At 46.4% G+C, this 26,528-nt stretch overlaps 1 protein-coding gene across 3 annotated transcripts in view; it reads right to left on the bottom strand.

The window, feature by feature from the left end:
• The window catches only part of Rbm20 (RNA binding motif protein 20), a 210,715-nt gene that overhangs the window by 26,638 nt on the left and 157,549 nt on the right, over positions 1-26,528 (bottom strand). For all 3 annotated transcript variants that reach the window (XM_031390667.1, XM_031390666.1, XM_031390668.1), the window contains exons 2-7: positions 23,639-24,731; positions 22,223-22,284; positions 19,865-19,956; positions 19,163-19,260; positions 4,503-4,643; positions 2,489-2,620 (exon numbers count right to left, since the gene is read on the bottom strand). In XM_031390667.1, coding sequence (XP_031246527.1) covers positions 2,489-2,620; positions 4,503-4,643; positions 19,163-19,260; positions 19,865-19,956; positions 22,223-22,284; positions 23,639-24,731 — 1,618 coding nt within the window. The remainder of the gene's footprint in view (positions 1-2,488; positions 2,621-4,502; positions 4,644-19,162; positions 19,261-19,864; positions 19,957-22,222; positions 22,285-23,638; positions 24,732-26,528) is intronic.

The following is a 26,528-nucleotide window of genomic DNA, read 5'->3' as shown; positions in this document are numbered from 1 at the left end:
CTCAAAACAGAGAGAGAGGGGTAGAGCCTAGGCTAGCTCAAAACAGAGAGAGAGGGGTAGAGCCTAGGATAGCTCAAAACAGAGAGGAGTAGAGCCTAGGATAGCTCAAAACAGAGAGAGAGGGGTAGAGCCTAGGCAAGCTCAAAACAGAGAGAGAGGGGTAGAGCCTAGGCTAATGTGATCATTTTCCAACCGAGGGTCGCCTTTGTTGGTTCTGTTTTATGCCTCTCCTCCTATCCAATGAAGCTCCTCACACACTTGCTGCTTCCATGCCCGTGGTACCAGCTCAGTTGCCCACCCACAGTAAGACTCAGTGGCCATCTGCTGGACGTCTGATGCTACGTGATGTCTTTAACCGTAGCTCCCATCACCTTAACTGTCTCCCTCGGCAGAGGGTTACTATGCCTTGGTACTTCAAGGAACTACTGTAGTTCGTCCTAATTAGAATCTTCTGACACTTCATTTGGAAGCCCAGGCTGCATTGGGAAACTCAGTTTAGAAATTTCATTCCAGCCCCTGGGGGAAAACAGGAACTGGCTAGGTACAGAGCAGGGTAGGGCTTTTCTCCTGTCTGACAATGCAAGCGGGGCCTGAAGCGGAATTGTTGGGAAGGAACTGCAAAGACTGCTAGCAGAGCAGAGCGGGGACTGGGGCGGCTGGCTGACGCATTACCTAGCTCTGCATATGCTGACTTGCTGGGAGCAACTGCTTAACCTTTGTCTCCTGACGTCAACCCTCAAGACGAAGGGCAGATTAAGGGTTGTTAGTTGTGAACAAATTGGACCCTAAGTAAAGATGGGAATGAATCAGAAAAAAGAAATATCGTATTAAGTGGAGTAGGAGAGCCTAAATAAGATCAGAGGGTAGGTTTAAACACAACATGACAACAATTACAATAAGCCCAAACGGACCGAGCATTCCAATTCTGAGGACAGCAAACCAACAAGAAAACCACAGGCTTGGAAAGGAACTTCTCGCCAAGAAAACTAGAGGCAGTAACCCTAAGGGAAAAAGTATTCAACCTTTTAAGTTGTCAGGAAAATAACAAACAAAACTGTGATAAACCAGGACCGTGCACCCACTCCATGGCCAAATTAGAAAGTCAGACAAACTAAGGGTAGCGGGAACATGGACCGGGACCCTCACAGGTGACAAGGAAACTAAGGGTAGCGGGAACATGGACCGGGATTCTCATAGGTGACAAGGAGACTAAGGGTAGCGGGAACATGGACCGGGACCCTCACAGGTGACAAGGAGAATACTTCGCTGGGACAAGGCACTTTGGGAAGAGCTCATTAGAGATGAGGTGAGCCTGTGTCCCATCTAGCAAATCCTACCCTAGTGATTTATGCGTCACCTGGTTAGATGCCAGTGTGTATTTTTACCATCATAACATGTTTGATGAGTTAGATTAGCAGTGGCCTTAATCTGCTCAAACTAGAAACAACCAGAGGCCCTTTAGCCATAGGATGAACAGTAGGCAGAGCCATGTCACATTTTATAGAGCAGTGAATGTAGACATAGAAGATAAAATGTTGAACAGAAAAGATAATGTTTAATGTTTAAAGTTGGGCAAAGAAAAGACACAGAAATGGTTATCCTCAGAGTAAGGAGAACAAGCTGGGCTTGGGGCCTGTACTTCTGTGTATCGTTCATATCTTATTGCTTAACTTTTGTGCTGCTTTTATGGGGTATATGAAATCTGACTCAATATGAGTAGGAGACTTCCAGTTATTGATTCTATATAGATTATACTACTCCTCAAGAAAAATAAAAAAGAAAAAGAAAAGGAGAATGTAGAACAAGCTAAGCAAAACCAAGGCCCATGTTGGAACTGACTGAATGCATCTTAGTTCTGAGAGTGGTCCAGCCAGCCAAGCATTGCTTAGAAGGATGTATATGAGATAAGATACCTATGGAGTACATACCATAGATAGATCAGGTACCTATGGAGTATATGCCATAGATAGATACCTATGGAGTACATACAGTAGGTATCAGATACTTATGGAGAATGAAAGAGAATAAGAGACCAAGGGGAATAGTAGAGAAGAAAAAGTTATCAGTCATCTGAATGCCCACAGAAGTTGCATTCAAGGGTAGAATTATCCTCATCAACCTAAGCCGTCCTTCAAGACTTCTGTAATCACCTTTGCCTCCAGAACCCCCTAGCTCCCAACCGCCTTCAGCAGCCCCTTCCTCTCATGCTTACCTCAGGGAAAGTTTTTTATATTTATTTTATTAATTTATTGAGAATTTTGTGTATATATATTGACCATATTCTTCCCTTGCCCAACTCTTCCCAGACCTTCCCTCCCTCCCTCCTGTCAATGAGCACTTACTTTTCTTGCCATATTGTAATTCCCATGTCTCAGTGATGCCTGCAAGAGCAGTGGCTAAGCTTTTCATTGCTTTCTAAAGTTCCCTTCCCAAACATCACTGTCAAGCAAGAGGGGTTGTTGAATGACTAAGCAAAGGAGTGCTGTACCTTCAGCTGCAGTTCCTTGTATCTCGTGGACATCCGAATGAGTAACTTCTCGCCATTGATAATGGCTGGCTTTTCTTGGTAGTACTGGACCATAGCCTGAGCAGCTTCTGTGTAAGCCATCTCCAAGAAAGCCTAGGGTGGAGAGTAAGATAGGAGACCTCGCTTCAGTGATCCTAAGCATGGTCAGTGTCCCGTATGATTCCACGGAGATCAAGCTTAAAAGAACAGGTGACGTAATCAACAGGAGCAAGTGGAGTTGCGAGTTCGAGTCCTTATAGAGTGGGGTTGGGGAGTGGACTGGAAAACCTGATATTCTGGAAATGTCCTTTATCTTGGCCTGGCTGTTAATTATATGGGTTACATGTGTTAAAAAAAAATAATAATGGAGCTGTATGGTGAACACAAGTATACTTTGTGCACTTGAGAAGGATCTGTTTTATAGCTCAATAAAAAGAAAAAAATCAGCTCAAGAAAGAACTCTCTTTGATCCCATGCGTTCAAAGAGAACTTTTTATTAACTTCGCCAAGAGACCTCATTACAGGATGGCTCCCATCCTGGATTCCATGGTTACCAAACAGTACTCTTAATTATGGATGTCCATCCTGAGTCGAGTCATCCTGTGGAAGGCTATTTGGGATGGCGGGGTGGCCCATTAACTCACAGTTCCCACGTGGGCTCTTGCACATGTGGTGGTGGTGACATCAGGACACAGAAGCATAAGCCCAGGGCCCTACTTGAGCTTTCATTTCTTTCATTAAAAAGAGATACATTTGAAAGCACAGAGGCTTATAAACCCCTAGGCTCAAGGATGTCCAGGCTGTTTGCAGCTCCTCACCATACTGACAGGGAGACCTTCCCTCTTTATTTAACTGATCTGATAACACGGGGAAATAAGCTTTTCCATTCAGTCCACGTATGTGCTTTCTAGTACAGTCTTAATGGACCTGCCTATTTGCCCAGTAGCTATTGGTGCAAATCCAAAGCGGTTAGAGTTTCTCAGCATGTTTGGTTTGCCCAACATAGAACCCCTGAGAAGAACGCACAAGGAACAACCGATCTATCTCCAGAATGAGGGATGGCAAACATCGGTGATCCACTGGGGCTTCAAGTTCTAGAGTTCACACCTACACTGGGAGAGGACTTCTGATCTTCCTGATGTTTAGCTTTATAAACTAAAAACAGCTTCAGGAATGAAGACTACAAGGGCTGGAGAGGTGGTTCAGGGGGGAAGAGTGCTGGCCGCACAAATATGAGGACCTGAGTGTGGATCCCTGCACCCATGGAAAAGGTGACCCCAGTGCTGTGGAGAGACAGAGACTAGGAGGAGTTCAGGAGCAAACTGCCTGCTCCAAGCTCAGTGAGGGAGCCTGTTTTTTAAAAAATGTATAATACATATATATGTGTGTGTGTGTGTGTGTGTGCGTGTGTATGTATGTATATATATGTATATGATGTATATGTATATGTATGTATATGGCCAAGATTCATTGGGTAAGGCACCCAACACCTTCCTCAAGTATTCCCACACTCAATAGGCCTCTATCCATTCCCCTATGGTCTCCTGTTAGGTGACCTCACACCTGGACAACAAGAACTGGTTAAAATCTCTCTTCCCAGGCAGTTGTTAGCTGGTTCCACACCCAAGCAATCAGAAGTAATCAGCTGAGCAACTGGAACCTTAGCTGTAGCTCAGGAGACTGTACACAGCAAGGACTGGGAGTCTGTCAACTCCTATGTGGAGGCTGATTAACTTTTCTACGTTAAGGAGTGCCCCATATAAGAACGGCACCTCCCCTTCCAGGCAAGTCCCAGGGCCTATCTCCCCCAGCACAAGCAGGGGCTGCAGAGCCCCAGGAGGAAAGACCACAGCCCCAAAGTTAAACCTCCCAGGCCTTGCTGGCCAGAGAAGCTAACCGTGCTTCACCTCCTCACATTTAAAAAGATGCCTCCAGTCTCCTTGCCACCACCATGCAGCTCATCGTCAATCCCGCAGAGTGACTGTGTGAGGCCTACCTGATTAGTTGACTTCATGAGGATGTAATTAGTGACCTTGCCAAAGGGCAGCCCCAGGTTAATGACGTCATTCTCCGTGCAGCTGCCCTCCGGGAGATTGCAGATGTGCACCACTCGCCCAGCACCTTTCCTCTGTGCAAACTGCTGGGACAAAGAGCAGGGCTGAGTCTTCAAAGGACATTCCTCTCTCCCCTCTCCAGACATTCTTAATGGCCATCTTCCTCCAGATAATGGAAAACGGTCAACTTATAAAAGCCAATGCAAAAAAGGAACACACTCACGGATGCACACACAATGACAGCTTTATGCCTTCTAACAACCAAGGGGATTCATATTTCCAACAAGCAGTAATATTCAAGGCTAAGGACCATCTAAGAAAGTGTGTACATCCACATACAGCTAGTGCGAGTTGTGTGTTGACACCCTTTGAAAATGTTTTCTCAATATTAAATAAAACTTAAAATGCATATAGGTTCTGATTCCCGGAGCCTGCTTTTGGAAGACTGCCTAGTAAAAATAAATACCTAAGTAAATTTAAATCTATACAGGTGACAAGATATTTACTAAATCCTTTATGGGGTGGCAAAATGTCCTGGGAACAGCCTGCGTGCCCAACAACTGGGGAACATCTAGGTAAATGATGGTTTGAGTGTATAGTGGAAAACTCTGCAGGCATTAGAAGGAAGCCAGTGTGTTGGTATGGAATATTTTTAAGACAAATTGTCAGGTGAAAAGCAGGTCACCAGTTAGCATGCATATTATAATGTTTTTATGAAGGCAAGATTATATGGAAATAACAGAAAACAAGTACTGCAAATTTTTGTTACTTATTAGCGGTGAGTGACAGGAACATAATTTTTTGCTAATTATTGGAGGTGGGTGATGGGAACATAAGATTTAATTGGCCTCACTCCTACAATTTTAAATGTTTGAATTCTGTGGTTTGTTTGCAGTGAAATTTTTAAAAGATTATCAGCAAGGACAGAAGGTGTAGAGCATGTATCAACCTGTCAAGGGTGGTTTCCCTCAGAGGAGCAGAGCAGGACAGGGAGCGAGGGCAGACATGCTGAACCTGTTAGAGAGAGCCCTTTATATTCTTTGACTTACACTTTAAACATTTTCAATTAAATGAAGAAAAGATGAAAGAAAAGATTTGGGAAACAAAATACGGGTACAGAGATTCATGGCACCAACCTGTATTTTACGGCAATGGCTTTTCAAAACATTTTCAGTCTTGGTATCTTTTCTTCAAACAAAAACTTGCTCAGGAGCCAGATACACTCAGTAAATAAAAGGGGCTGTTGTGGTCAAATTTGGGGTTTCTGAACCCTACCAGACAGACCCGAAGGCAGATATAAGGATCGAAGCTTGCAAGCCAGGACCTGGGTCTAGTTCAAGCTCCTGGAGGAAGCCTAGTTTTGGTCAAACTTTAATCATCCCTAGTCTGTGAGCGCTCAGGAATTAGGAAGCACACACCAACCGACCTGGGAGACCTGAGAAAACAGTCTAGTGCCACAGCCAACACTAGCAGTCATCATTTTCTACCACAAAGTGAATTTCAGCATCTAATTATGGTCTGACTCCTGCTGAGACAAGAGAAAGGAGTATTTCAGGTCTCATCCCTAACCCTAGCTAACACTTAGAAGCACTGCCAGGAAAAGCCCTCATTTGTCTCACCTGGGCTGAGGACAATTAGACTCAATTATCATTTCCTTTTATGGTTCCACCTTGAATTAGAGAAGCTTCAGGGGCCACTTCTCCACTCCACACTCCAGCTGTGTCCAGATGTCAAGCATTTCCCAGAGGAGAACACCGATTCCTTGGCTCAGAGAGGCCCCCAGCCCCACCCAAGTGCAAGGACGCTCCCCAACCTGAGAGCGTCAAGTCTGAGCCAGGCAGCAAAGACTGAGCCACTCTGTAGTGAGGGCGAATGGAGGGCCCTCTACACAGGCAGTGATCTGAGGAAAGATCCAGGGGACTGGGGAAAGCAGCTGGTTCCTGAGTTTATTACCAGGAAGGTTAAGCCTGGGACTCTGCCTGGTCTGCTCTAGCGCTGCACATTTCTGCCCCATGTGACATTGTTGCAGGTAGCCTGAGTAATGTGTGTGCTTGCAAGGGGGACTCTGGGCAGTCCCTCTCCCAGCCTGTCCAGTTGCCTAGTGACCAGGAACGACAACCAGCTTCCCTTGCAGTGTGTTTACTGGCCTGAAAGGATGATTTAAGACCCTTATCTGAACCCAGCAGAATAAACAGAACACCCCTCTTCCAGGAACAACCCCCCCAAACTGCCTGTCACCTAACACCTATTCATGGCACAGACTTTCACATCCAAAGCACTGAAATAAATTCATCAAAAGTGCTCACATTTTAAAGATTCAATCCTTGAACTCCTCACCAAACTCTAGTCAGAAATAGAAATGGATTCTTATTGACTCTTTAGATGCTATGAGAGATTAATGTTCTTCTAGTTAATAATCTCAATTTGAACTTTCTAATCAGTGAACCACCCACAGGGTTTAGATGTACCAAGAGACTGAGTTTCCCAGCCTGGAGGCCATAGACCTCTAATGACTGGCCTCTCAGTCCACCATTTTCTAAGTGAGCCATGAGATAAAACCTTGAGAAGCACTATATTCATGGTTTGTTCAGGATTGACTGATTTCAGAGTACGTGATAAATCCTATACAGTCAAGTGTATAATCCTATATAGAAAGACAAAATGTTTTTACGTAAATTAAATTCTTTTGCTGATTATTTATTTAGAAAACTCCAGCTTACATTCTTTACTATCTCTTTTACAGATATTAAATATAATTTAGACTCAAGCCAGATTTGACTCATTAAAAAAGTAAAGTACTCAGTATTACTGTACTGTACTTGAAACAACTTACATAAACATGGCCCTATTCTGTACCAAAGATCTTAATGAGAAGAGAGAGGGATGGGCAGAGGGAGGGGTGGGCGAGGACTCTGAGTAGTGCATCTAGAATCAAGTTTGATCTCCGAGGACCCAGACAACTGCAAGTGCTTTTGACCAAGCAATCGGATGCTATATGGCAATGCCCAGAGTGGGTTCACTAATTAGCCCTAAATGGCCTTTGGAGTTAATGATAGAGTAGTACTTCCCTTATCTATATAGGGTACTTTCCAAGGTCCTCAGTGAATTCCCAAACCACAAATAATACCAATTCCTGTGTGTACTAGTTTTCCCTTCACATACATACCTATAATCAAGCTCAATTTATAAGATGGACATGATAAAGGATTAATAATAATTACATATAAACTAGAACAATTATAACAATTTATCATAGTAAAAGTTACTTAAAAGTTAAGAGTATCTCTATTGCTCTGTAGTACAGCTTGAGGTCAGAGATGGTGATTCCCCCAGCAGTTCTTTTATTGTTAAGAATTGTTATCGTAGGCTGGGTAGTGATGGCACGCGCCTTTAATCCTAGCACTTGGGAGGCAGAGGCAGGCAGATTTCTGAGTTCGAGGCCAGCCTGGTCTACAGAGTGAGTTCCAGGACAGCCAGGGCTAAACAGAGAAACCCTGTCTCAAAAAACCAAAAAAAAAAAAAAAAATTGTTTTCACTATTCTGGTTTTTTTCTGGCTTTCCAGATGAATTTGAGAATTGTTCTTTCCATGTTTTGAAGAGTTGTGTTAAGATTTTGATAGGGATTGCATTGAATCTGTAGATTGCCTTTGGTAGGATGGCCATTTTTACTATGTTAATTCTGCCAATCCATGAGCATGGGTGATCTCTCCATTTTCTGAGATATTCCTCAATTTCTTTCTAGACAGAGTTGAAATTATTGTCATACAGACCTTTCACTTGTTTGGTTAGGGTTACCACAAGATGTTTTATATTATTTGTGGATATTGTAATGGGAGGTATTTCCCTAATTTCTTTCTCAGCCTGTTTATTATTTGTATAAAGGAATGCTACTGATTTATTTGAGTTAATTTTATAACCGGCCACTTTGCTGAAGTTGTTTATCAGGTTTAGGAGCTCTCTGGTGGAATTTTTGGAATCACTTATATATACTATCATATCATCTATGATACGATACCTTCAGTTCTTCTTTGCCAACTTGTGTCCCCTTTACCTCTTTTTGTTGTCTTATTGCTCTAGCTAGAGCATCAAGTACTACATTGAATAGATATGGGGAGAGTGAGCCGCCTTGTCTAGTCCCCGTTTTGGGTAGGATTGCTTCAGGTATCTCTCCATTGAATTTGATATTCGCTGTTGGTTTGCAGTAAATTGCTTTTATTATGTTTAGGTATGGGCTTTGAATTTCTGATCTCTCTAATAAAAACTGCATGGTATCGGTACAGAGACAGACACATTGATCAATGGAATAGAACTGAGGACCCAGAAATAAAACCCCACACTTGTGCACACTTGATCTTTGACAAAAACATCTTCAATAAATGGTGCTGGTCTAACTGGCTACCTGTATGTAGAAAAATCAAAATAGATTCATAGTTGTCACTGTACACAAAGCTCAAGTCCAAGTGGATCAAGGACCTAACATAAAACCAGATACACTGAATCTAATAGAAGAGAAAATGGGAAAGAGCCTTGAACTCATTGGCACATTCTAAACAGAATTCCAATGGCTCATGCTAAGATCAAGAATTGATAAGTGGGACCTCAAGAAACTGGAACGCTTCAGTAAGGCAAAGGTCACAGTCAATAGGACAAATAGGGAACCTATGGATTGGGAAAAAAATCTTCACTAACCTCACATCCAATAGAGGGTTAATGTCCAAAATATATAAAGAACTCAAGAAGCTAACCACCAAAAAACAAACACCACAATCAAAAAATAAGGTATAGAACTAAACCAAGAATTCACAACAGAGGAATCTCAAATGGCTGAGAAGCACCTAAAGAAATGTTCAAAAGTCCTTAGTGATCAGGGAAATGCAAATTAAAATGACCCTGAAATTCCACCTCACACCAATCAGAATGCCTAAGATCAAAACCTCAGGTGACAACACATGTTGGTGAGGATTTGCAAACTGGTGGGATTGTAAACTGATATAACCACTCTGGAAATCAGTCTGGAGATTCCTCAGAATATTGGAAATAGACCTACCTAAAGACCCAGCTATACCACTCAAGGGCATATACCCAAAAGATGCCCCACCATGCCATGTGTTCCACTATGTTCATATACCAACCTTGTTTCTGATAGCCAGAAGCTGAAAACAACCCAGATGTCCCACAACAGAAGAATGGATACAGAAAATGCGATTCATTTACACAATGGAATACTACTCAGCTATTAAGAACAAGGACATCCTGAGTTTTGCAGGCAAATGGATGGAACTAAAACATTTTATCCTGAGTGAGGTAACTCAGACCCAAAAGGACATGCATGATATGTACTCACTAATAAGTGGATATTAGCCAAAAAAAAAAAAAAAAAAAAAAAAAAAAAAAAAAAAGTACAGAATACCCAGGATACAGTCCATAGAACTCAGAAAGGTCAACAAGCTGAGGGGCCTGAGTGAGGACGCCTCAGTCCCACTTGGGAGAGAGAAGAAAGCAATCACTGAAGAGAGGAGGTGGGGAGGATCCTGGCTGGAAAAGAGGGTGTGGGTGGGGTACGAGGGGGTAGGGCAGAGGGGAACATGATCAGTATTGGGTGGGGAAAGGACTGAATCCCTGAGGGCCGGTACAGAGGATGGAAACAGACAACCTAGGGAGGTAGGAGGTGGGGGGACCCTCCAGAATGTACCAGAGACCTAGGAGGTGAGAGACTCTCAGGACTCAAAGGGCGGGACCTTAGATGAAATGCCCACCAGTGGGGAGAAGGAACTTGTAGAGTCCACCTCCAATAGAAAGACAGGACATCAAGTGGAGGGATGGGGTTGCCATCCCACAGTCAAAAACTCTAACCCATAATTGTTCCTGTCTAAAAGAACTGCAGGAACAAAAATGGAGAAGAGCCTGAGGAAAAGGAGTTCCAGTGACAGGCCCATATTGGGATCCAGCTCAAGGGGAGGCTCCAAGGCCTGACACTATTACTGATGCTACGGTGGGCTTACAAACAGGGGTCTGTCATGACTGCCCTCCGAGAGGCCCAACAAGCAGCTGAGTCAGATGCAGATATTTGCACCCAACCAATGGACTTCTATAATGTTTTGCCATGTTCTTTTAATTGGCCTTGTTGTCACGGGGGAAGGGTCTTTTAGTGCTTTTAAATTCAGTAAAATTAGAACACCAAGAGTAGACAACTCAAAACCCATCCGCTGGCCCATCCTCAGGATGCTGTCTCCCTGGAACGACACTTGATTTCACATGCCGAACCAACTCAAGCTCAGCCAGAGGTGTGGAGTCGCCAGGAAGGAACATCTATGCAGTTTCTAGAAAGTACTTCTAAAGGGACCCGGCCTCCGATAACTGGGTGTTGGATAAACAGTCTTTCTCAGGTGACTGTTTTTGTCTTGATGTTGAGTGATGGGATTTTCCTATCAAAGCCATATCACCAAATTCTGAAAATCAAAAGTTCAATTAGCATAGTGCTTTATTCAGAAATCCCATAGAGGAGAAGGCACTGAGGCAATGCGGGAGACAGGGGACCATTTTACAGGATCAAAGCAGAAGGGCTCTAGGGAGAGTACAGGTGATTTAAGGAGTGTCTGTCAGAGAGGCTTCCGTGAGTAGGAAGGGATTGCGTAGCCATTGCTTGGCCTATCTGCATATGACTGACTGCTCTGTGAACAAGAATGGACTGGGGCCACAGTGAAAAATCCTCTTTCCTGGGTGTATAAAGCTTTCCACCCTTTCTTGACAAGGCCACTCGGTCACCAAGAACAAGAATGCTTGCCGTTCTTCTGCGTTCTCCCAGAGACCACTGGCATCTGGTACAGAAGACCGTGTAAACATCTGCTGGCCTAAAGCAACATATGAGAGAAGAGAAGAGACCATAGAAGAGTAAAATGGAGGGAGCAAGAGAAGCTGTCAAAAGATGACGTGGGTTGCTTCAAAGAAAGAAAGCTCACCTCCTCCAGAGACAGGAAAGGAGAAAATGTGTGCAACAACAAAGATAGTTCAAGAATAAAGAAACCTTAAAAGGATACAGTCAGATACAGATACTTATACCCAGCCAATGGCCAGGAGCTGCTGACCCCCTGTGGTTGAATTAGGGGAAAGCTGGAAGACGCTGAGGAGGAGGGTGACCCCATAGGAAGACCAGCAGTCTCAACTAACCTGGACCCCCAAGATCCCTCAGACACTGAACCATAACCAGGCAGCATACAGCAGCTGATATGAGGCCCCCAACACCTATACAGCAGAGGACTGCCTGGTCTGGCCTCAGTCTGAGAAGATGCACCTAACCCTGGAGAGACCAGGGAGTGGGGAGGTCTGGTGGGGTGAGGGGTAGAAGGTGGGGACATCCTCATGGGGATGGGACCGGGATGGGGGAGGAGATATGGGATGTGGAATAGTCAGAGAGTGGACTGGGAGGGGGATAAAATCTGGAGTGTAAAAAAAAAAAAAAATTAAATAATTAATCACTTTTATGTTCCCATTTAATGTCCTCAGACCTCAGTTGAACTTAGGTAGCAGGAACCGCACAAAGTCAAACAGAGGATAAGGGAGACCACTGCATTATGGGTAGCAGGAACTGCACGAAGTCCACCGAAGATAGGGAAACCTGGTTCTTCCCGGCCTGTGTGGCCAGTGTACGGGTGAGTGAATCCTGTGTCCCTGCGCTCCCTGTAGTCAGCTTTCAGCCACGCCTGTTCACAGCCCAGTTCCCCTTTCAGCACAGTGCTTCTGCGGATGTCACCCTCGAGGTGTAGCTGATAAAGAGCTGATACAGCTGTGCTCTAAGAGTGACGGCTGCCATGGTGCCAGAAGAGGCTGAGATGATACTTTGAGATGCACTGAAGACACACGTGTGTATCTGGGGTCTCTCTAGAGGATATTTTTATGTCTAGAACATGCTCGATGGAAACCAGGCACCAGGAGCAAGATAGTGGGAGAATCTATATCTACACCCCTGCACTCGCTGTGAACCACTTACTGAATTTTTCTAGGCCCGAGTTTGCTTGTCTGTAAATCCAGGAGAATAAAATTGACTCCACAGACTTAGGGAGAAGATGAAATGGCATGCTTTGCTATACTAAGTGCTTTGGTATAATGCCTGACCTAGATAAACATTTGTCTCCTCACTTGCTCCTGCTGTGGAAGGATGATCTTAGATTGAGAAAAAAAATGATATGAGAGAATATCTATATTCTTAGGAAATCAAAATGAATGGTATCTTCAAGCTATTCTTAAATGACAATTCAAGAAGAAAATGACTACCAGACAGACAGACAGACAGACAGACAGACAGACAGACCATGAGACACAGAAAAGAAGGATGAAATCAATGGCAAGAGAGAAAGATATAGTTAAGTCCTGGCACATGCCAGACAAGAGTCCCTCATGTCTTTGTTAGTTTGAAATACATTAAAAAGTATCCAACATTTTTCAGAGGAGTTCTGGAGTAGAAACAGATGGATCTTAGGGAAATGCTCTCACTGAGAGCCTGAGTTGTGTCTGGGAGGTGCTGATGGGCTCAGTTCACACCCACCTCTAGGCTCTGCCACTGAGCTCCCAGGAGGCACACATGTGACAGGTGCACTTGAGACTTTCCAGCCCAAGGTCAGATCCCTAAAAGAGCTAAGGTGTCAGGGTTGTAACCGAAGCCCTAATTACCAAGCTCAAAGGACAATCACCCTTTCCCAGCTGGGGGAGGCGCTAACCTCAGATGCCCCATGTGGGATCCGTGGCTCAGGCTGATGCTGCCTCTAATGGTTCTTAGGCTGGATCCCAGACTTCTCAGCTTACCCACATATCTTTTATAGCTGGGTGGAAATGTAAAAAGAGCAAACAGACTTGTCTCTGAAGGTTCTGAGACCTTTCAGTGCCCTTTGGTGCAGGTAGAAACAGGCTCTGTGTGTGAGCTCAAAGAGGTTCTGTTCAAATACCTCAGAAATATACTAAGGACATGGCTCAGGGCAGCAGGCCTGTAGGTAGGAGGAGTCTCTAGAAGTGTTGCTACAGACACCTTCAGTAAACAATTTTTGGGCTCCAACTGGATATCTTTGGGCGTCCTCATTTTATATGGCGGAGTGTCTGGGAATCTGCTGGTTGTGTGTATGCTAAGGGCACATAATGAGAGAGAAAGGTCAAATGTTTATTTTTCACAGTGGTGATTCTGAACAGAACATGCAGATAGAACCACATGTGGACTCCAGAGCTATGTATCTTGAATTAACATAGAGGGTAGACACAGATGGTATTTTTATCGATTTTCTCAAACAGCTTATCAAGAATACTAGGTTTAACTTAAGAGTGAATCACTTCTACCCGTGCCAAGCATTTGTGTGTGGCTATTAAGTTGTTGCCATTCTAAGCTACTTTACCACTGTAAACTTTAGAATCACAGAGTGTTAAAACTAGAGGCCTGGCTGAGTGTAGTATCATACGCTTTTAATCCCAGCACTCAGGCGGCAGAGGCAGTGAATCTCTTTGAGTTCAAGGCCAGCCTGATCTATACAGTGAGTTCCAGGCCCAGCTAGGGCTACGCAGTGAGACCCTATCTCAGAAATAAGACAAGGCTGTAGAAATTGCTCAGTGGTTAAGAGTCCAGGCCATTCTTGCAGAGAACCTGGTTCAGTTCCCGGCATCAACATGTCTGCTGTTACAGGGGATCCAGCTTTTCCTGGCCTCGTGGTCACTAGGTATGCATGTGGTCCACAGTCACACATGCAGGAAAAATGCCCATACATCTGAAAAAGTAAAATAAGTTAAATTTAGGGTTTTTTTTTAAATGAAAATAAAGATGGTAAAATATAATGTGTATCATGATCCGACTTTTAAAGTACCTTTTCTTATCTTCTATTTACATATGAGAGAGCTAGGATAGAAACAGGAAGGGGCCAGTTAATGTGGGCCACACAGATCCTCATGTGCAGAGATGTCAGGAGACAGTCAAGCTCTGAGCTGCGGATTCAGAAGGCCTGATAAGACAGATAAATGTTCTAGAAATACCAGCAAACTGAGAGACGGTCTATGCCTCTGGCCTTCTACAAACAAACTGCTTTCCTCAGCCTCGGTTTCCTGACTTATGGGCGCTGGGATGCAGCGTATCGGTAAGAAAGCAAAATTAAAATGATGTCTACGGCTATGAACCCTGCGGGATGGCCTTACAGCTACACCCAGACAAAATATGTCTTTAGCGGGTGTGAGAAGCCTATTTACAGCCCGGAGAGTCTGGACAGCCCTTGTAGAAACCTGATTACTCTGTTTATGATGACTCGGACAGCCAAGGAGAAGCCATGGCTCTGTCAAATAGCTCAGCCTAAGTGAAAAGCAACACCCATCCCTGGGGACCCTGAATAGAATGACAGAGGCTGGGGACACACAAATCACATGCCACTAACAAACATGACATGTAACTGTCTCTCCGAGGTCCCATCTCTATCAAAGTAAACACGGGGAGGAGAGATTCTGACTCGAGTGGAGACAAGGCCAGTTTAGATTCAGCCCAGCTGCTGCCAGATCGCTGCAGCAGCAGCAGCAGCCGGCTTCTGTGGCAGTTTTAGATCTTGTGGCACTTGGCGTATGTTTTGCCCTCTCCCTCCTCCAGCTTCTGTGTCACTTTGTCCTCCTGCTTAGAAAAGGGGCTTTCAGAGTAGCACCGGGTTTCTGCTGGTGGTGGTCCACAGACAATAGTGCTCCTGCTGGGACAGAGTCTTGGTTATGTCTGGGCTTGCTCAACAGGGTGTGTTCCTGGAAAGACTTGCGTAAATGGACTCAGAAAGAAAAGACCCCATAGGAGCCCAAGGCATGATTGCAGAGAGAAATGCATCATAGCCCATTGTTTTTGGAGGTCTCTGTAAGCAGGGGGCAGGAGTCCATGATTGCCCTGAGGGGCTGCTCTGAACCTTCACAGAGCCTGTGAACTAGTTTTCAACGGCAGCTCAGCTCCTCAGCAGGCTCAGCTTGTCTTCTAATGTCAGCATTTTTACCTTTCAGGTTTCCCCATGAAAGATGCATGCCTGCCTTTGACTCCACTCCCCAGAATGGGCCAACTGGTCACCAACACTAGACAGAAGAGCTCCACTGAATGATAGCACACTGTAGTGTGGGAACTGGTGGGAATCCCTGACTCCCCAGATGTCCTCGAGGAGGTTCACGTGACCAGCATGGCATCATAAAGCTTATAATGAGAAAACCAGTCAAATGAAGCTTCTCCCCTCCTGTGGGATCTACAAGAAGCACTCCGGAGATGGGCTGCAGGGCATAAGAACGCGAGTGTCCCACAGTACTGCAATCCTTACCTTGTTATATGGCTGCCCTTGGCTAGGTAGGTCTATTTGTCATGCCTAAGGTTGTCTCAGCTCTTCTTCCTCCCACTCCTCTTCTCCCTCCTCCCGCCCTCCTCCTGAGGAGCTTAGGGATGGAGTGTAGGGAGAAGGAAGAAAAAATTTACTAGGGAAAAGAATCACTGCAAGGAGAAGTCCTCTGAGAACCTGGAAGCAGAGGGCTCTGTGGCTCCAGGGCAAGGTGTGGGGCTCCCAGATCCAGGTTGCTTGAGTCTTAAACCACCTCCATTTTCGAAACAGCACTGTTGCCTCAGGAAAAGTACCAAGGCTCTCTTGACCCCAGTTCCTCAACTATTCAATAAGGATAGTAATAATACCGTTTGGGGCTGTGTGGAAGACTCAATGAGCTACTATGTTGCAGAAACGCTAAGAACAGATTAAACACAACAGAAATGTTAGCTGTAGTTTGTGGTATCTGGGATCTCCACCTCCTGCCAGCTGTCTATGCAGAAAGCATAATGTTTTATAAGCTTCCTACCTCTAGCCATTTAGGAGAAGTGGTACTCAGAGATTTGTTTGGATTAACACAGAGTGTCAGAGCCATCATTCCTGCACATTATCACATGGCTCGTGTTTGCCTGGCTTGTACAGTGCCTCCATGAGAACCTCAGATCACCCTGAGAGAAGCAGATACAGCAAACAGACCAGTGTAAGGAGAACATTGGCACAGAAACCTGGGCAGAGTCACAGCGAGCACAAAGTGGTTTTCCCAGCATTCTAGGTAGAAGGACCGAGTTACCCAGTAACAACTGTTGTTAGGTCTGCGCATCCTAACTAGTTAGGACAGTGTGCAAAGTGTTGTCACATACATCATCCATTAGGTGATAGACATCCGGTGGTCTATCTCACACTGTGAGATAGCCTCTGCCTTGGGCACTGAGCTAGGAGGTCATGTGTGTCATGCCAAGATATAAGGCATAATACAAATAAGTTACAAATCATCTGAAAACTTAGAATTTCTTCTACCTCTCAAACTTATCATTTGGAAACTTACTGTCCATATGTCCGTCCATAAAGGAGTGGAGCTTTAGAGAAGTAAAATGACCTGTCTGTGGCCACACAGCTGTCAGCTCCAGCATCAAGGCCTGAATTTAGATCTCTGACTCCAAGGCTACAGGCTCAGTGGTCAGTGCTGGAAGTCAGGAATGATGTGTGGGACAAATCCAGAACTGCCCTGCCCATGGCTCTCATAATCGCCCCCAAATGGGCTCAAATGATACCAGCTTTGATCTTGTACCCAAAGCTCAAGGAGAAGTCAGTGTGCAGTCTCTGACCCCAGACTGTCACCCAGGCCCCACCCCACACCCCAGCCTGGGTAAGAGTGAACGGTAGATACCACAAAACTAACTTTGACTAAAGTATGAACTTCCAGATCAACCCTCTTTCCTAATGAACTTCTACTAACACCATGGATAAACAGACATGGGGAAATAGAAACCTGGGTCAGGTGGGCCTCCTGCTTGGCCATGACTGTCACTATTTCCGAGTCTGCACTGTGCAGCTTGCTTTTCTGGTGTTTTGTAGAGATGCACAACACGCGGAGGAGGCAGCACATGGAGGCCTGCCCAGGAGAGCTTGTGAGAGGAGAGAGGAGGAGGCTAGAGTTGCTCTCAGCACAGATTGGAAAAGCAGAGGCAACAGCTGAAGCGCTCACCAGGTGCCTCTGGTCGAGCTTGCCCAGGTGCATTTGTTTTTCAGCAGGTTTTGATGGCAGGCACAAGGGCAATAACAGAAAACCACCAGAAGCTGAGAGAGGATGTCACAATTACAGAAAAGGGAAGCTGAATCCTTAGGCCTTTCAAGTATTAAAGTGCTAATTACAGAGAATGTGAATGAAGAACAGAAAATAAGGCCCAGTGCTGTGTCCAGAGAGATGTCTCAGCTAGCAACACTGTGGTGACAACCCAAGGCTGGTCCTTGGAACCCACGCAAAAAGCCAGCGTGGCAGCCTGCATCTGCCTCCCAACTCTCTGCAGTCAAGAGAGTCAGGAGATGGCTCTGAAACTCACAGGCTAGCTAGGCTGGGGTACAAGGCCGCAGAAACAAGAGAGGTAGAAGGTGAGTGCTGACGCCTGAAAGCTGGCCTCTGGACACACACACACACACACACACACACACACACACACACACACAACCCCAGCCCTAACTCCTACCCCTCGCCCTCCACACACAGTTACCCAGTCAGAAACTCAGTGGTACAGCCTCCCCTAACCCTTCCCCCCACCACCATAGTTAACTAACCCAGTCAGGAATCCAGCAGTACTGGTCTCTTTCATTCTTTGATTCTAGTTTTAGAATCACACTCCCAGCCAAAGGGTTCCACGACAATAAAATATTAAAAATTATTTTAAGGGCTAAAGAGATGGCTCAGTGGCTACGTGCACTTCAGGCTCTTCCAGAGGACCTGGGTTTGGTTCCCAGCACTGAGAGCAGACAGCTCACCCAATGCCTTCTGCTGGCCTCGGTGGGCGTTTCTCACCTCGTGTGCATGCCTTACACTGACAGAGACACATACATATATATACATAATATGGGATGGGCCATGATAACACAGGGTTTCACTATGTAGCTTAGGCTGGCTTGGAGCTCACTGTGTAGATTAGGCTAGCCTTGCACTCATAGGGACAGGCCTGCTTTAGGGTCCCAAATGCTAGGATTAAAGGTGTGTACCACCACACAAAGCAATTTTTGTTTTGTTTTGTTTTTGTTTTTCGAGGCAGGGTTTCTCTGTGTAGCCCTGGCTGTCCTGGAACTTACTCTGTAGACCAGGCTGACCTCAAACTCAGAAATCCACCTGCCTCTGTCTCCCAAGTGCTGAGATTAAAGACATGTGCCACCATGCCCAGCTTTTAATTAAGAACTTTTAAAACATAAAATCATGTGGCTTTCCCCTCAATAATTGTGAAATGCTAGTTAGTAAGTATCTTTGATTTTAGGAGCTACGGCGGAAAGCCCGACACTAGCTCATGGTATATGCCCATTGACAGGAGCATGAGGCCAGCTTAGATTACATAGTAACTGCCAGGCCAAGCAGGGCCACACAGTGAGACCTGTCACAGCAGACAGGCAACTGTAAAGGCACACAGAGCATTGTCTTTGGTTTTTCAGTACTAGCAGGATGGACAAGGCACCCCCTGGCCTCTGACCCTAAAACCCCACTTCACCCCAACCTTCTCTGCATCCATCTCTCTGCGGAGGCGGAGACCGTGTGAACCTTTGGGGACAGTGAGGAAAACGGAGGAAAAATCTTTCATACTCACACTTGTCCCAGAGGAAGCCAAAGGAAACATGGGGTTTGATTGAGCAAAGGCCCTTGTTGGAATGGCTGCATATGATGTTCCAAGATTTGAGGAATAATCTGAATGATGAATAATAACAGGTTAAAAAAAAAAGAACAACCTAGTCACGAACCTGACCTTCAACATTCATTACTGGGGAGGTGGCTTGATTGATTGCTCCATGCTTGCCCTGCAGGCCTGAGGACCTGAGTTCAATTCCAAGAACTCACAGGAAATAGCAGGTGTGGTAGCACTTGCTTGTGATTCCAGTGTTGGGGGGACAGGGACAGGAGTATCTCTGAGGCTCACTGGTCCAGTTGCCCTAGCCCAATCCATGAGCTGGAGACCAACAAGAGGCCCTGTCTCAACACGTACAGGCATGCGCACATGCACACTCACACACACATGCACACACACACAGGATTCAGACACGTGGGACGAGAACACTGTGTGTTTTCTCTTGCTATACTTACTAGTGCTTGCACGATTGTACCTCCCTGCTCACTGTAACTGGCACGGGGAGGGTCTAAAATACCCCAGAGAACTTTGTCAGTGTTGGGACCTGCCTGTCTGCACATGCTCAGGAAGCTCCTATCAGGGAAGAACTGGTCTCAGAGGCAGAACATGAACCCGAGGCCCGCATTCTGCTCCCAGCTGCCATCTGAGGGCCCCTCTGCCACTCACCCTCGTTTCCAGTGGGGTTATAAACAGCTGTGCTGTTTGCAGAGGCAGACAGTGTCCCCTCTCCAGAAGCACGGATACTCCGGAGGCCAGCACTAGAGGGGAGGGAGAAGAAAAGGGAGGGGGTTTAGTTTCTTCAAGAAATCAAATAAAAAGGCTACATGACCTCCAAAGTTGCCCATATATGTCCTTCAACCCAAAAGTTGAAGAACATATCCTCAAAAACAAAACAAAAAAAAACCCAACCAACCAAAAAACCATGTTTCTGCTTAGAGCAGCCTTGGTCACCGTGGCAGAAAGTAGAAATGACTCATATGCCATCAACAGAGGAGTGGGTATGCTGAATGCACACTTAGATATATAAGAAGTGTGAATATACTGTTTCTGTACTATGATGTAGGTGAATCTCCTAAATATAATAAGTTTAAAAAAACAGACATGGGGTTGGGGGTTTAGCTCAGCGGTAGAGTGGTGGCCTTAGCAAGCGCAAAGGCCCTGCGTTCAGTCCTTAGCTCTAGGGAAAAAAAAAAGACAAAATAATAAAAAAAACAGACATGAAAGGTCATATAGTATAGGATTCCATTTACATAAAATATCTATAGAAACCCATAAGCAAAGCCATAAGCAGAACAGACTGATCCCCAGGGGCTAGTAATGGTAGGAGGGCTGTTAGTGAGACAGGAACAGTGTGATATACTAAATGCTGCTGAAAGAGTTAAATTTGAGATGTGCTGGCTAATGAGAAAATTGCAGGTTTGAAGAAAAACACAGTGGACCAAAGTCAAATATGTCCAAACAAGCCTGGGCAAAAATAAGCAAGCTGTTAAGACATTCTGGGAACTAGCAGGCCGGGAAGATATAGAAGAGAAAGCATGCAAGGACATGTCTGGGCAGACACTGAGTAGTGGGCCATCTGGTCCTCTTAGATATGGTTTAAGGTCAGATGCTCTGTTGACTCAGATTAACACCAACCTTAGGAATTTTCCACTCTGTTCTACACGTAATATAGTTATTATTTAAACTAGCCAATCATGTATAGCCACACTGATTCCTTTGTTCCCCCAGACCTTTTTCCTATATAAACCCCTACCCCTGAGCCTCGTGGTCGATTCCACTATCTCCTGCATAAGATAAGTGTGATGTTGGCCCAGAGTGCTCCGAAAATTAAACTGCCTCTTGTGATTACATCAAGACAGTCTCTCGTGATTCCTTGGGTGCACTACCTCCCGAAATTTGAGTGGGGGTCTCCCCACAGGGGTCTTTCACTGCGTAATTGTGAGCTTTAAGATGGTTAAAGTAATGAGCTTTACCACAAGAAAAGGGAGGCCTTTGTAAGGATTCTTTTAATCATGGTGAGGTCCTACGACATGAAATGCACTGTTAACCATGTTTAAGGGCACAGCTCTGTGGCTGTGAGGGTCATGCTCACGTACAATGATCGCTCCCTGCCAGCCACAGAGCCTTTCACCTTCTGAAATGGAAACTGTGCCCAGGAAGCCCCCACCCCACCAGCCCCAGCCTGTTTAGCCTTCAAAACACCTCACCGGAGTGGAATTCTACAGCTCAAAATTATGTGTCAGGATTGTTTTCCTTCTTCAGACCACGCATTGCAGCAGCATCGCTACATTTAGTTTTTCTGCCTCTGTTGATTGGCCTCCCAGCCGCTTTCACTTTTAAGCTGTCGTGAACAAAAATCTAGGCCATGTAGCTTTTTGATCTACATCCTTGGACCAGACCGGGTGTTCCCCACTGGTCTCTAATGACTGTTTCCCCAGAATCTATTCTCAGCATGGCCACCAGCATCTTGTTCTGAGGTCCTGGGGCATCACTCCTTCCTTTAAGCCCCCACCAGCTCCAGTCACACCCGCAACAGCAGCAGCAACAAGAAGTGTTCACAACAGCCCAGGGATCAGACCTGGGACTCCGAACTTCCCTGCTCCTTACCCTCCCTCCCTCCCTTCCTCCCTCCCCTCTGTGCTGGTCAGAGTTGATACTGCCCTGTACTCCTGGTCCACAACAGCTGTAGGGCCTTCAACCTCTAAAACCAGTTCTGTCTAATAGGCATGTACTTGTCTCATATAGCCACCTCTCCTGAGGTGACCTCAGTAAGGTATTGCCCAGATGTCGCATTTGCACTGCAATGTGCCCCAGAGCCATGTGCACACATACAACCCCTCCCCCAGGTGTGGCCTTCGATCGCCCCAGGATCACTCATGTTCTCCCAGTTAAGTGGAGGCTTCTGGGTGGCAGGGATCTCTCGCCCTGCTTGGCTGTCTGCAGTTTTCCTGTGCCCAGCCCAGCCCAGCACGTCTCATCGAACATCCGCTGAGACACACAAGGAGCTATCCAGACAACACGCACCTTTCTGAGAAGAGCAGGCATTTCTGGGCATGCAGCTTCCCCTTCACATGTAGTTCCCAGTCCTAGAAGACCAGAGAAAGGACCAGAGTTGAACTGAGTCCATGGGGAGGCAGGGGGTGAAGGCAATTACCACCAGCCAGGCAGAGAGCTCAGAGCACCCTGAGGCTGGACCATCAGGACATCTCATCTCCATCTCTTTCCCCATGCCTCCTTATTCCAGGTGCTGCTACCCAAATGCCGGTCTCTCTTGTTAACCCTGTACTTACATAGCCTATATCCATCTTGGATGGCTATCCAGACTTGAACTCAGTCTCCTTTGTTTCCTATCCAAAGACCCTTGACCCATCTCTGACCTCATGCTCTTCCTCCACCTGCTTCTCTCTGGTCTATGGTGTAGTGAGTTATAAAGCCTCAGAAAAGACTATGAGACAGAGTCCTCCAGCATCACCCAGCATTGCTGTCCTCACTGTGTGGAAAGGTCTCACTCAAGTCACAGAGACACATCTGGGAGACATGACCTGGGTGGCGTGAAAGATACCCAAGTGGGGACTCCCACAAAGGAGGAACTGCATTGTGTTCTGGGACAAGATGGGAGAGGGCTGGTGCGACAGCTGGCTCAGGCAGGCCGCACCTATGACTAAACCTCCTCTCTGTCACTCTGCCTAAGTGGTCTGGGATGACTTATCTGTGAAAAGAAGGTCACATCAGCATCTACTTTATTGAGGCATGGTGGCACATGCCTACAACCCCAGCACCCAGGAAGGCAGGGACTAGCCTCAGCTGTGAGTCCAAGATCAGTCAGACCTAAATTAGAGCCATTCCCAAAACACAATAAAACAAAACCAAAAACCAACCTCCGTACCTGCCTTATACAGTCCCGAGCACGTGGAAAGTGCTTAGTGTCTGCTAGCTGTTACCTATGCTATTATGGCTTTGAGATATTTCACTGTATTATCTAAACCTTGGAGTGAACATTCTTCTAGGCAGTTCTGCGCACAGCAATGCAAGGCCCTTCCCAAGAGAAGGCTTGGAAGTCTCTCCCTCCACTTGGCACATTGTGAGTCCTCTTTAATGTTTTGTCTAGGTCTGGTCTAAGGATTGATCTTTCACTCTTGACCCAAAATTCCACTTTTCCCTGTTTCAAACTTAGTACAACATATATTTTGAAGGAACTGAAGCTTCTAGAAAGTCCAGAGGAGAAAAAGATCCTCCAAGGGAAAGGGGAAGCCACTGCTTTTCCGTCTATCTACCTCAGAGCAGAGCAAGGACCGGATGTAATTCTAAAACTCCTTTGGGTCTCCAGCCTTCGATTTTCATAAAGGGCATTGATGAGCTCAGTGCCATAGTCCTCAAATGAGTTCCTCTTAGATGCCGCTAGAGTCAGTACTTGGGTCCCAGCCCCTCTTGGGTACTCACCTTCAAGTCAAACACCTTCTTGTCACAGATGCTGCAGATGTGTGGTAGGTGGAGTGGAGCCAAGCCTCGGAAGTCATTCAGTTGATGACCCTGCAGGGGCCTCACGGACAGCATGGCCTGCCCCTCCTTTGTCCTCCGGCAGGAGCAGCCGAATCCCTGCTTACTGTTGTTAAGCCGAGATCCAAAGGCAGGAGGGGCCCTGTCTGAAGTAGGCTCCTCAGGGTCATATAGCTCATAAGGCTGGCTGGAAGGTGGAGCCCACAAATTAGGTCCTGCTGTAATATCAGGCTTGTTTTGGCCAGAGAATCCAGGGGGCCTCTCCCACTGGCTGCTGGTACCTTGCAGCAGCCCACCGACCTCTCCTTTCATGCTCCCAGCCTGATCAGCTGGAAATCCACCTGCTACATGTGTCCCTTGGGCATTGGGTCCATAGAAGTCCTTAGAAAAGGCAGCTTGCCCATCCTGCCCTGTGTGGCTATAGGGCCCTTCATAGGTCACACTGCCTGATGCTGTAGCCGAGGCCGAGCCTGGCAAGAAGCCTGGCTGGCCTTCCGTTTCAGAACCATATGCCTGGCTGGGGTTGGCTTTGCCATACTCATAGAACCCTGTAGTAGCTGGCGTAGGCCCAGCCTTCCCAATGCTAAGAATGACAGCTGGCTGAGCAGGGGTCTGAGGTACCACCCCACTGAAGGTATGTACTACCATAGCATTGGGGGGCTGGCTGGCAAGGCTCACAGAAGGCCCTGGGCCTCCTGTCTGGCTTGGAGGTGAAAAGGCAATTGCAGTTGAGGGAAAATGAGCACTGGGAACGGAGGCAGCATGCTGGGAGACCCCAGTAGGGCCATGTGTGGTTCCGAGCACAGACGGATGCCGAAGCTGGTTGAAGAGAGGCTGGGACATGGCCACTTTGGACAGGACTTGATTCAGGACCGTGGCGGCTGCAGTGTTGTTGGTGACCGCGGTCTGGGCCATCTTCAGCCGATGGAGGGTGAGCTGAGCCTGTATCTGGGCCAGCTGGACACTGGCTGGCGAGGTGAGCAGAGGGTTCTGGTTATTGACGGAGAAGGGGCTCTTGTCCAGGAGCTTGGCAGCACTGCAGGGAGACAAAAGGTCTACATGTATTGCTGGTTTTCAGTGAATGGCAAGGGGCTGCATTTGCACGTCAGTGGCCTGTTTCCCCATGTAAACAAGACCCTGCCTCATAGGTCTACATACAAGTGCTCACACATTAGGAGATGTCTAATAGAAAAGGCCAGCAGGACTCCCAGTGGAGGGATAAGGACACCAACCCACCCACAAAACCTTCCATCCAAAATGTGTCCTGCCTACAAAAACTACAGGAAAAGAGGAGCAGCGACTGAGGGAATGGCTAACCAATGACACGGCCAACCTGAAATCTGTCCTATGGGCAAGCACCAGTCCCTGACACTATTAATGACACTCTGTTCTATGGGCAAGCACCAGTCCCTGACACTATTAATGACACTCTGTCCTATGGGCAAGCACCAGTCCCTGACACTATTAATGACACTCTGTTCTATGGGCAAGCACCAGTCCCTGACACTATTAATGACACTCTGTTGTGCTTGCAGACAGGTGCCTAACATGGCTCTCCTCTGAGAGGCTCCACCAGTTGCTGACCAAAACAGATTCAGGGATGCACAGTCAAACATGAGATGAAGCTCAGGGAGTCTTGTGAAGGAGTTGGGGGAAAGGATTGACAGTCTGAGAAGGGATAGAAACTCCACAAGAAGATCAAGAGAGTCAACTAACCTGGACCCTTGGAGGCCGGAGATTGAACTACCAACCAAAGAGCATACAAGGGCTACACCACGTACCCAACTCCCCAAGTATGTACCACTTGGTTTTCATATGGGTCCCTCAGTAACTGAAGCAGACGCTGTCCCTGAATCTGTTGCCAGCTTGTGGATCCTGATCCCCTAACTAGCCGTCTTGTCTGGCTCCAGTGGGAGAGGATGTGCCTAGTCTTATAGTAACTTGAGGTGCTGGGGTGGGTTAGTATCCAGAGGGGACCTCCCACTTCTCCGAGGTGTGAGGGTGGGGCTGAGAGGAGATGAAGGGGCTGCAATCAGGACGTAAAGGGAATGAATGAATAGATAGATAGATAGATAGATAGATAGATAGATAGATAGATAGATAGATAGATGGAAAAAATAGAGAAAAGGCCGTATGGCAGAAGTCCAGCCGCTCTGGTAATTAGAAGCAACCATTACAAAAGAACATTTGACTAGAAAAACCTCCAAAATTAAAAACACAGATTCCGGGCTGGTGAGATGGCTCAGTGGGTAAGAACACCGACTGCTCTTCCGAAGGTCCTGAGTTCAAATCCCAGCCCATAATGAGATCTGATGCCCTCTTCTGGTGTGTCTGAGGACAGCTACAGTGTACTTACATATAACAATAAATAAATCTTTAAAAAAAAAAAAGCACAGATTCCACGATGGGGAGATAAGGTAAAGAAAAAAAAAAAATGAAATGTCAGCCAGGTATGATGGCTCACAGTGAGATCCTGTGTCAGCCAGGTGTGATGGCTCACAGTGAGATCCTGTGTCAGCCAGGTGTGATGGCTCACAGTGAGATCCTGTGTCAGCCAGGTGTGATGGCTCACAGTCTTAGAAGGGCAACACAGGGGGCTGGCGAGATGGCTTAGTGGGTAAGAGCCCTGACTGCTCTTCCAAAGGTCCTGAGTTCGGATCCCAGCAACCACATGGTGGCTCACAACCACCCGATCTGACACCCTCTTCTGGTGTGTCTGAAGACAGCTACAGTGAATTACACAGGAACAAGTGGGGCTGGCAGAAGTCCTGAGTTCAATTCCCAGCAGCCACACACATGATGGCTCAAGGTCATCTGTACAGCTACAGTGTAT

Source organism: Mastomys coucha, unplaced genomic scaffold, assembly GCF_008632895.1.
Source record: "Mastomys coucha isolate ucsf_1 unplaced genomic scaffold, UCSF_Mcou_1 pScaffold21, whole genome shotgun sequence".
In the NCBI taxonomy this organism is placed as follows: domain Eukaryota; kingdom Metazoa; phylum Chordata; class Mammalia; order Rodentia; family Muridae; genus Mastomys; species Mastomys coucha.
This window is presented reverse-complemented; position numbering and strand designations above follow the sequence as displayed.